This window comes from Carassius carassius, chromosome 42 (genome assembly GCF_963082965.1).
Source record: "Carassius carassius chromosome 42, fCarCar2.1, whole genome shotgun sequence".
NCBI classification, from domain to species: Eukaryota; Metazoa; Chordata; class Actinopteri; order Cypriniformes; family Cyprinidae; genus Carassius; species Carassius carassius.
In genome coordinates, this window is record NC_081796.1 from 6157201 (window position 1) to 6169374 (window position 12174).

General features: G+C 35.3%; 1 protein-coding gene across 1 annotated transcript in view; it reads right to left on the bottom strand.

Moving 5' to 3' along the window:
* LOC132124005 (amyloid beta A4 precursor protein-binding family B member 1-interacting protein) overlaps positions 1 to 11878 on the bottom strand; it is an 18514-nt gene extending 6636 nt beyond the window's left edge. Inside the window, exons 1-9 of the mRNA XM_059534725.1 lie at positions 11739 to 11878; positions 8100 to 8159; positions 7645 to 7744; positions 5490 to 5740; positions 4558 to 4635; positions 2873 to 3032; positions 864 to 985; positions 231 to 305; positions 1 to 26 (exon numbers count right to left, since the gene is read on the bottom strand). The exon at positions 1 to 26 is cut by the window's left edge and continues 118 nt beyond it. Coding sequence (XP_059390708.1) covers positions 1 to 26; positions 231 to 305; positions 864 to 985; positions 2873 to 3032; positions 4558 to 4635; positions 5490 to 5740; positions 7645 to 7744; positions 8100 to 8159 — 872 coding nt within the window. The 5' untranslated portion in view covers positions 11739 to 11878. The remainder of the gene's footprint in view (positions 27 to 230; positions 306 to 863; positions 986 to 2872; positions 3033 to 4557; positions 4636 to 5489; positions 5741 to 7644; positions 7745 to 8099; positions 8160 to 11738) is intronic.
* Between the last annotated feature and the right edge of the window lie 296 nt (positions 11879 to 12174).

The window sequence follows — 12174 nt, forward strand, 5'->3', positions numbered from 1 at the left end:
ATGACAGAGGCTCCACAGAAGTTCTCCTACAGAAATACAGAACCAGACATCAAGATTTTCTTCTTTCGCTTACACTCATGTCATTCTATATACAATTCTGCAGAACACACAATGGAATGGACATGAGTTGGGTCAGACTTCTTTAGACCTCCATTATGATGTTTGATATGACACCATTACATTCATTTTGATGAATGTCTCCATTATATCAAAGTTAAAGCCAGACTCACCTCCAGAAGTTGTTCTTTGTCTTTTTCTTTCACGTCCTTTAGAGATTGCTTCTCCTTTTTCCACATGTAAAAATTCTGCAAAAGAAACCCAAATTCACTTCATCTAGCATTCAGCCAAATTTCAGGAATTAATTGTCAAGTATTGTTTGTCATGAGGCTACTTTTAATACAGTTCCTTCTACACAAATGGACACTTCTACCATTAGAGAAACTGTCAGTTTGCTGAGATTAACTGTTTTTCCAATTTCTGTTCCATTTTCACGGGAAATAGAGAAGTTAGTGAATCGTTTTAGTGTTAGAAATGTCACAGTTCTTACAAGCAGAGGAAATAATCTAACGGGAAAAAAATATCTACTATTATTTATTGGGCACAGTTTAGTTTGGGGATCAATTCTCACTATTAACTACACCCTTTTTTTAAACTCCAAATTTGCTGTTTATACATAGTTAGTAAAGTAGTAGTTAAGTTTAGGGATGAGATAATAAGGCATTAATATGTGTTAATGAGCAGCCAATATGCTAGTAATAAGCATTTATTAATAGTGAGAACTGGTCCTTAAAGAAAAGTGCAAGCTATTATTAGTAATTTAATTTGTATCATCAAGAAGCACAAATAACTGTTCAAACACTTGCCTGAGGGTTTCTGAACACTTCATACTTGTCTTTTTTCTCCTGAAAAATCACTTTGTTTTCGGTGTCCCTTGTCCATGTAGAAAGAGGCTCAACTATGTTCTCATGGTCCTCGAACCCTCGTTCTGTGGAAAGTTCAAAATCAATTCAAATGTCATCAGTTTTGTCCATACCAAATTCTCCTTTTTATAGCTAAATATAGATAATTGATATTGCCCCCATGCTCAGGTTGTGTAAAGATTCATTTGACACACATTTTTATCCACAGCAACTTAAAATATTAAAAATAAATAAATTCATAAACCATGATATTGCTACAAGCATGGATGGTGAAGATTGTTAACTGTAATTGTGCATGCACACGGGCACACACACACACACACACACACACACACACACACACACACACACACACACAGATATTTTGTTGCTGATTTGCTGAATTTTCCTATTCAGATTGACAGGATTGGTCTTGGCTGCCTGAAATAGCTGTCCGGATGTGCTGTAAAATGAGCGGACTAATAAGCCTGAAAGTAAACTGCAAACTCAAATATAGGGCAGGGCAGAACTTCCTCTGAAAGTAACTGATGCAAGCTGTTTTCTTTTTAAACTGTTAACATGACTTTAGCTTGTTTATTGGATTGAAGCTGAAAGATCCCCTGAAAGTATTATAAGAAATAAATGAATGGCTGTTTATTAGCACTTATAAAGCGCATATTAATTCCTTATTATGCACAAACATATTCTAGATCCCTTAACCTTACTCAAAACCTAAACATAACTACTACAAACAACTACTTCACTATCAATAAGCAGCAAAATACATTCAACTCATTAACCACATGTCAAGTTTTACTGTACGCACCTCCCATTGCGTTGGTGCTGACCCAGACATTGTGGTCTTATACGTACTATGCAGTCTGCAACCTCTCAGATTTTCAGTTAAAGACCTCATACTGATTAAAAACTGGAATGGAGAGGTCTGTTGTTTGGTGTGGTTACTGGAATAAAACTGATGGTGTGAGTCTGCTTCACAGGCAATAAAGGGAAGCTATATTTCCCTGAGTATATGTGTGCGATGAGAGCACACTAATAGATGGGAGTGATGAACTGTATACATGTACTGAATGTGGACAGCAAGAAACAGAAATGGAGTATGCAAATACAATGTGTCTGTGTGTCAGAGGTGTTTAGATGTTCCCTCATCAGACCTTTTCCCTCATGATTATAAGTCACTCAGCACTCATCATGCGAGAATGATGCTTCTCTAAAATTAACCTGGGTGTTACAAAGGTCTTTAACAGTAAAACCTTGACTCTGTTTCTAACCCTGGTGAGTTCCTGTACCTTGTGTACTTTTGCCAACATTGCACTGACGGCTCATTTTCAGTGAGTGATGCCAGTAAAAGAGACAGATACTTTTGACAACAAAGTGGTCAAGTGCCAACTGTAAAACTATAATAGTTGGTTTCCACCATTCCATGTGTTCTTTTATCTTGTGAAAAAGTGTATTACCTGTAGGTGCACTTAAGTGGAATTTTTTATTTCATTATTAAAACACTTCTCCGTTTTTGTTTTTCAATAAACTTTAAGGGTTTGGAGTACACCACAAGAGTGCATTCTATACCATTATGTGCACTTATTGTTCTCTAGGGATTAGAACCAATGGAATGATAAGATAAATCTAGTCTATTCATCTCAGAAAGCAAACCTCTGCTAATGGCTGTAGATGAAGCCTCACAGCAGATGGAGAAGGAAAAATTGGGGATTCAATCACAAGGACTGTATTTCCTCATGATAAGGAGGCTGGGTGACGGTGTCTGAGGCAGTAAGTTAAACCCAACTGTGGTTTGCTGTATGAGAGTGAATGTGTATAGTGGTAGGTCAGCTCTGTTCTGTGAGCTCACTGGAGCCTGGCTGTCAGCATGCCAGTAAAAACACACTTCATCAACGTCGCAAAATCCAGCCTTGTATAGCTGATGACAACTGAATGTGTACATGAATGATACTCACCAGTCTGTAAGTCAGGGTTGGTCTCGCACACGGACCAATCCACATTGCAGTCACAGTGGGTCTTCTCAAACAGGTTGTCTATCACATCTCTGACTGTTTGTCTCTCATCCACCATCAGAGTCTTTGAGCTGCCATCCGTAATCTCCACTTTTACAACCAGCTATCACAACAAACCATAATAGCAATGTTGAACTCAATTAACATATTTTTGTTAGTTTGTGGTGATTGGCATCTGCTTTTCATGGAATTATGTTATAGTTTATTGACATCTGTGCAACAAAATCTTTGCATGCCCAAAAGACTGTAAAACAAAAACCGATCTGATGCTTTATATGTTGGTCAGATGGTTTCATCCCGTTTAAGGGAGTGATTCTTGGCTGGAATATTCTGCAAAGTGGACCAAATGGAACTTCTTGCTAAACAAGACTAGTTGAAATATACATAGTTTAAGGAGCCTGATGGGAACACCAGCGTAAGCACATGCTGGTCTTTTCAACCAGGTCTATGCACAGATGTTTGGAAGACAGAGATATACATTTCTTACAGAACGATACATTTTCTGTGAAACAGATGGGAAGGATAAATGACAATACATTTAAGGGAACTACAGGCTCTGCAATGACATGTGAACTGCACAGGGACATCCCTGAATATCAACAATCATGCTAAAAGTGTAGCTTAGCGCATTCAAAACTTTCTTTTGACCACATTGTTCAATTATAGTTTCAACTTTAAATCTGTTCTTGCTGTGATCGCTGTTACAAAATATATTGTACACTGTCGGTGAACCACTTTGAGTAGCCAACTTTAGATCACTAGAGACATTAAGTGTGGGTCATGTAACCTATAACCAGACTAATTAAATCAGACTGTTGATCCCCCTGCAGTCTGAGCCAAGATGCCCTTATTATTGCAACCAATTATTGCTCAAAGCTTGCTCTTTTATTGCTCGAGATTTTTCTTCTAATAATCTTTATGAGACCCAGAGTTCACATAGCAATAGTTAGTCCAATTCAAGACAGAGACCTGAAGATGGTTGTGTCTAATTCAAGAAAGAAAGCTGCAAAGTGTTGAGAGCAAGTCAACAAAGACCTGAAAAGTACTGAGTCAGAGACAAGCCAGAAGCATGAAAAGAGTTAAGTCAAGAAGACGGTTAAATCCAAGTTTACACTGAGACCTCTGAGTCCAATTCAAGACTGACATAGAAAGAGGGCCGAGTCTGAGTCAAGGCCGAGAACAGAAGAGGATTGAGTGAGAGTAAATACAGAGACCTGGGAAGAGTTGAAACCAAGTTAACTGAGAACTGAAGAAAGCCAAGTCTAAGTCAAGAAGATGGATCTTAGGAGAAACATCTAAGAAGTAGCTGATATCAGTTCAAGAGCCAAGGTTACTAGACAGGTCAAATTAGTGTGAAAATGCAATCTCATAAACGCTGATGGGAGTAGAAAGTTCTGTGGCTGATCTAACAACAATGCATGAATTAAAGAACACAGATGCAGGAGCAGCACAAGACATGCTTATAGGGCATTCAATAATGGTACAAATACCAGTAAATTGACTAATGAAAATTAGATGTAAAAATGTTGAATAGTTTATTTCAATATTCTCCTCCCATAAATTTTGTGTCTGAAAGGGAGACTTCAAAAAAAGCATATACAATAAGGTCAGCCGCAAAAATCTCTCACCTTTTTTACTTTGGCCTCCTTTAGCTTCTCCAAAGCAAGCTTGATTTTATCTGCTTTGATCTGTTCCTCTAGTTCTTCCTGAGGGAAACAAAACTATCATTACCTAACAAACATAACAATACAAATCAGTCATTTTTGGAGTGATCTGAACGTAATTGTGGTTTCATGGGGTCGATGTGACGTTAAAAAGCTCAAAAATGGGAAATGCAAGGTTTTATTTTGACTCTCCACAGAGTCCAAAAATGACAAGAGTAAGACGGGATTGTGTTGTCTAGTCTTGCAGTTTTAGAGAGTCTTAACTGAAATAGAACCTCATACTGTATTTTGAATGGCTCATTTTGAATGCTCCATGCAGTTCCGCCGTTTGTACAAAGTAGAGGTAATGTTAGCATGGTGCTAAGCTAGTAATGTGATTAATTGGCATTAACTAAATACAAATGTTTTCACACATGTACAATAGCCTATCCCACAACATTGCCAGGCAGGGTCAGTTATGCTGCCCAACTTGTTGAACAGCCTTCATACCACAAGTAGGCTACATATATAATTATTTAAAGCGCTTGCTAGTGAGAACATCTCACTTAACATTTTGAAACAGAGCTGATCTACATTATAAAACCATCCGGATATCTCCTGTATATATATATATATATTATCCGGCTGAGCTAACATTGCAATCATGAGGATAATTACATTTTATGATTAGGCTTTTTTACATGCTGAGTAGAAATGGATACTCTAGACATTCATAAGGTTCATACTTCATAAAGTTATTGCAGTTTTACAGTGTTGGCTACACATAAATTCCATTTTATCCACTCACATCTGTTGTTTGGCCTGACTGTGCTAAAATAAACCCTGCAACCTTCAACTAAGGATGTGTTAACCACATGAGGCCTGTGAGTATGTGGACCATTCAGAATGCTACTTACTTTTGAGGGTTTGGAGGCGGGTGGTGGAGGTGGAGCTGCAATGGAGTTGGAGAAAGTTGCATGTCTTGAGGTGTCATTTGATGCTGGGAGGCTAAAATTATTCTGAGGCTGTGAAGGTATTGGGGCAACTGGAGCTGATCCTTTTGATATATCTTTTTCTGTGGCAAACTTTTCCTCAGTGGCACTGATATCTGCCACCAGGTCAGCCATCAAGGCATCCAAGTCATTGTCTTCCAGATCATGCAGGGATGCTTTAGTGGAACACAGGATCGCAATGTGGAGAGAGAGAGAAAAAAACTCAAATTGTTGACAACCTACGAAGCACCCACATGTCATGTGGGGGGAAAACTAAATATCACAACCTGACCTCATTACAAGACCTAAATATTTTTGGTGTGCTTTATCATATGAATTTGTAAAAAATTATACAAAACATAAGATTTATATAAAAAAAAGAATAGTTAAAATAATAAGCACGAAGGTCCACCCCAACCCCATCATCATAAGTAAATCATACGAAAATGTACAAAGGAGATGCAAAGTACGAACATACCTCCAATCCTAGGAGCAAAGAGTTATTTATTGTAGCTTACCCTAAAACACAGCATTATTTCTACAGCATTGCAGCAAGTTGATAAGTCAGCTGCTTCACCATTATAATTTACAGACTAATTTAATAGAATAAATTCTGGTACAATCACTCACTTTTGATGTCTTTACTGAAATGTATGCAAATAAATAAATGTGCAAAATTAGTGTTAATGCATACAATTAGTTTTTACAGTATAGCGCTTTAAAATATGTTATGCAATTAACGTAGTTGGCCAGCCTACACACAGCTGTTGCTTCTGTCTATTTTTTCTTGATAAGAACTGTTTATTTAGACATAGAACATCTCTATGACCACATCAAATGGGAGACTTTCAGACGCACACTACAACTTCTCAGATGAGATGTTCTCAGCCCATATTAGAGTTGGCAACCATTCTGTATAGCCTAATACGGAATCGTCCTGTATTTAAGGTATATGCCGTATGATTACCTAGACCATATGAATCACAAACTCTAAACTGAGAATTAATACTTCTTTTTGGACAAGTGTTTGACTTCTGAATCCTTTGACTTCACAGCGAGCGGGAATCGAAAAAACGGCACTTCCCTTCACCGTTCGTGTTTTGACTTCAGCATAGCTAAACCAATAATATGAAGCTGGATATGTGCAATGCTAACATTCAAAAGCATCAGTTTTCAAATCACATAACATATTTATATTGTTTGAAGTCATAACATGATATTCGTCAAGTAATTGTGCGAAAATGACACTTTATGAATCATTTGTATTTATTTAGAGACTCAATTTCCTAGAGACATCAGAACTTAAATGATTAAAAACATACTGTATTTAGGTTGTTTCTACATTGATTTGGAGATTGAATGTAAAGTCATTGCAATATAAAAGTATAGTAAAAAACGTTATAGTTAGGTGGGATTAATCATGACTAATATCATAATTATATTATTATTACATTATTATTATACATAATATTTATTTCAAAAAGTTTTACAGCAAATGTTTATGGATGAATTTTTAAAATCTTGTATTTGTAAATATCTGTTTATGTATTTATATACAAATATATATATATATATATATATATATATATATATATATATATATATATATATATATATATATATATATGCAAGTGTGTGAATTTATATATACATAATAAATATACACAGTACACACACATATAATTTGTCAACAAAAACTTATTTTGGATGCGATCGCAATGAATCATTTGACAGCACTAATATATATATATATATATATATATATATATATATATATATATATATATATATATATATATATATATATATATAGTTTTTTATTATCTTAACATAGTATACCTTCATAGCTGATGTAAGCTATTCAGGCTTTGATTTCAGACATATTGTAGAGAAACATTCTTCACTTCAAACAACTGTGCATCTTTGGGCCACCCTCAGACATAATTGCAAGCAATTTTATAGTTAATTAATCTCTAATTTCCTTCAAAAGCAACACTTCATGAATCGAGCCTTTTAGTTGAAATAATTTGGTAAAAAACAGACACTGGTGAAAAAAAAAAATAGGATGAAATATTGCTACCATTGAAATCTGTAAAACCAACGGAAAAATTCATTTCCTGAGGGCCAGGAATGGTGGAAGGCTTAGGCAAAGGCGCAGACTCTGCTTCTTCTCCCAAACTCTGTAAAATGACAAATGAGGAACAAGTCATATAATAGACAAATATGAAAGCAGTTTTTTTAAAACTACAGAACAAACTGCAAATGAACTATCATCTTAATAATATGCAGTTGCAACATATATTAATCTTAATATGTGTGCTTACTGCTTTTGTTTCATATTTTGTGCTCACACTGTTTGCAGCTGACTTACAATATACCATTGCTAATTCATAATTTATATCACCACACACAATTTTAAATATACCTATTTATGAAGCTATTTCATATCTTTTTACATAAAAGCACAAAAAGGCATAAATTGCACTGATGAGCCAGGTTTTGATATGATATGAGACACACCCACAGGAAACATACCTGCGTTAGGAGATCCATCTCCTGCAGCATGTCGCTGAACATAGCATCAATGTCATCCATCTGCAACAGGAATAGTTGGAAGATGAGAATTTACATATTTAGAAGTCATGCAACAGGATTGAGAAAAACTGTAAGACTGTAAATAATGTAAGTGCAGCACGGGAAACACAGAGAACACAGAACTTCAGGTGTGGACACTAGTTGTAACAAATTTATTCTAATGAATAAATGTAAATGGAAAAATTTTCAGTGTAATTTCATTTATTATTTATTATGGTGTCCATATGTAATATTTTCTAAAATAATGGATTCTGTTTGGCCAATTGCAACATTGATAAGTAAAATAGTTGCTAAGACTTTGCTACATGTACTTACTATAGTTATACCAGTTAATTATGCATAATTACAAGTAACCCTAAATCAATCCTTTCATGTCACTATAAGCATTCTCTCATTAGGTATCAATGGAGGTTAGAATAGCTGATTTCCATTGTTTTGTGACTCCACATGTTAATATGACTATGGCTTATGATGGACAGTGTTAATTTTAACATGTATCCTTGTAAACTTGTGTTTATTTTGCAATAAAGACTGGCCAGCTGTACTTATTGTCCTAATGTAGGGCTCTTGGACTGTTGGCCTGTGACATATTTTGCATGACCTTCTGATTGATTTAGATTAATATGTGTCTTATGAGCTTGTAGTGCTTATGAGAAGTGATAACATGAAGCGTCACTGAATACATATGCATGCAAACATCCTGACTATGTCTGATTCTACATACAGCTGTGAGTCAGCATTCTCAGATTAACATCATTAGATCCGCTACTTATCCATTCACTAGTGATTTTATACCGAAATGTCTTGTTTTGCCATAAGAAAGGAAGGCTCATTCCATCAATAAATCAAAAGATCTTAGACTGAATATTAAACATGAAAACAACAGAATCAATGATGCTAACCTCAAATATAAGACAAATTAAAATTCTGCTGTAAAGCAGCTCTAAAAATACAACATAAAAAAAACCTTACCCCACAGCTAAACTTTGCACAATATCCATACAGAAGCTAGAGATAAAAGCGTGGCTTGCATAACTCATTCTTTGTCAAGACATGCATAATCTTGTCCATGAATTCTCAGTACTACCTGAGTGTACAATATTACAGAAAGTATGAATTGCATGCAAATTAATTTGTTGTTTGTCTCTTCCTGTTATAAATTTATAAATCAATTCATGTTCTAGATGAAACTTTTCTTTTCTCACAGTTAAGATATATAAGCCAGTTTAAGGTCTGTTAACGGTCTTCACTTCTGATTATAATAGAAGACAAACAATGTCTGTAAATTTTGGACCAAAATACCCAACTGTGGCCTACTTCCTCCTTTTTCTCCCACATTCAGCAATTCATTTGTGCAACCATTTTGAATTAATGCATGTTATCACTTTTTAAACATCAACGTCTGGCTTGTATCGCATGGTTTGTGCCAGAGAGATTAATGGTTCCTTTAAATCATGGAACTTACTGAGAAGAAGCATACTTTGAGTAAAATGAGCAAAACTCCAACAAAAACATGTTCAGCTGATGTTATGTCAAACTAAACTGGTAGAGTCTAAACCACCTGCACCTGTGAGTAAAACAATGCTCTTGTATAATGAAGCACTGACGTGCAACCAGTAAGAGAGCAGTGCAGCTACACATGGGGAAGTGGTTACAGCGACTTCCCCTAACAAGATGTTGAAAGCATCAAAGTTTCCAACAGGAAACAGATGACACTCACTATCTCTCTGCAACTATCACAACGCGCTGTCTTTTTCCAATCAACTGACAAGAATATGCATCAATATATTATACACATTAAAATATAAGCAAATGTCTTAGATTTATGCTACATCGATTTGATCTACAAAATACAGCAATAACTGAAAACATGCAATTGCTTAGCATTAGTCATGTAGAAATCTTGTGTCAGAGTAAGTGTTTGGTTTGGTGATACGGTCAGAAATTCTAGCTGTCAATTTTCAGGTACATGTTCTGCTTTAAGAAAAAATGTTCTTTTGTTTTGTTGAGTGTTATGGTAACTATAATATTCCATAGCAGGGGCATCTGTGCAGAATTTGAAGCCTGGAAAGCTCAGTGATTCCATTTGTTTTAAAATTGCTTTGAATTAAATATCAAGGACATTATTTAGTTATACTGCAATCAAAGTGGTCTTACCTTTAACAAAGTCCTGAATTTTGTTGATGGATATATTTTTGATATAAATGTGTTTGACCCATGTACAACAAGCTTACTGTGAGTCCCTTGTGAAAAAATAGTACACGTATATATTACATAGCACATAGCATAGCACACCTCTCTTTGACAAGCTGGTCAATACATGTAACAATTCATAATCTGTACATAATGAAAAATACAAATTTAGTCACAGTATATGCCTAAATTTACTTTGGAGTTCAAATACCTACCTTAATTGCAATAGTAATAGTGATGCTTGCCTTAGTAAACACTATCAATAAGAGTTTCTGAACAATTCCTAAACAGACTAGTAACACTATTTTAAGGATCAATTCACACTACAAACTAGTTGCTTTTTAGCATGTATTTTATAGCATATTGGCTATTTAAAACACATATTAATGCCTTATTCTGCATGACCATATTTTAGATCCCATTATCATACCCCATACCTACACTTAACAACTACCTTGATAACTACTGATAAGAAGCAAATTAGCAGTTTATTGAGTTTAGAAGGTTTCCTATTCTAGGTTTACCAACTATGTTGACTTTTAAATGTCATTTTTAAGGATGCAGTTGGCATTTATTAGCATTTGCCACAGAATTAACTGTTAATTTAAGACATTAGAAAACCTACAAACAGATATATATATTGCAGCATTCCATGATTCAGGAAAGGACTGTGTATAAAAAACAACTTCGCTCATTTTCACAGTTCTCTGAGTAGCCTATAACTATAATGTTGTCGCAGTAGTGCTTTTTAAAATCACTGAGATGCTATCATCCCTTAGTAGTTATTTAAATCAGAGGAAAACAGTCATTACAGACCCAGACAGACTGTTTTTTGGGGTAACCTGTTTGTTTCTTCATCAAACTGACTGTTTTAGTTCAGCCGGTGTTCCGTTCTGTTATTCCTGTCACAGTGCTTGTGTACTTTATCTGTTATGCTTGAAACACTAAACCTCTTCATCATAAGTTGACAAAAAAAAAAAAAAAGTTGTCAGTAGTTTGAGATATTTTCTACAGTGCCTTCAGCCCAGTTTAAACAAAGTTGGTCAAAAATCAAATCTGCTCATGTCATCTTTATGTCTGGACCCTAAACAATAATCAAATATTCTAACTCACATCATCAGTACGGCATACAGGTACAGATACAGCATCCTGGTCTAGCATTTTAACTCCATCATTTTTTTTCTTTCATAAAAAACAATCAGTAAAGTCATTAAAATGACTTATTTATTTATTCTTCAGAACTAGACTAGTTTTTGGCACCAGAGACACTACAAAATCATCTTGTTACTTGATTATTTTCAGCTGTAACAAGTATTTGAACAAAACAGACAACACACTGAACCTAGTCTTGGAAAAATGATTTGTCCTAGGAAAAATATCACTTACCTTTGTTTATCTGGCAGCTTTAGTGACTAGGTGATGGGGTCATAAGTACGTTTTCTGTAAAATGCCTCTCTTTCCTGTTTAACGGTGGACACCACCCAACAACTTGCAGCAGGGTGCTGAGCTGTAGCTCTTGTGTGTTAGTCACTGGCGCTTCACTTACTTCCTGTCTGACACGGAAGTTCAGGTCTTAACCTGTTTCTGCATTCCATCTGATGCTGATAAGCAGTGGCACACAAGTGCGCAGCTGAGATTATGTATGAAACAAGCCAACCAGAGCTAGTTTATTATTTATCTTAAGATTACATATTGGTCAATGATTGATAAGCATTTATCTCTGTTAATGATTAATGCCATTTTTAATTAACTAAGATTTATCCAATCATACAAATCCAGTCATTTCGGTTGAAATCCACACCTTCCACAATCAGGAATTTTA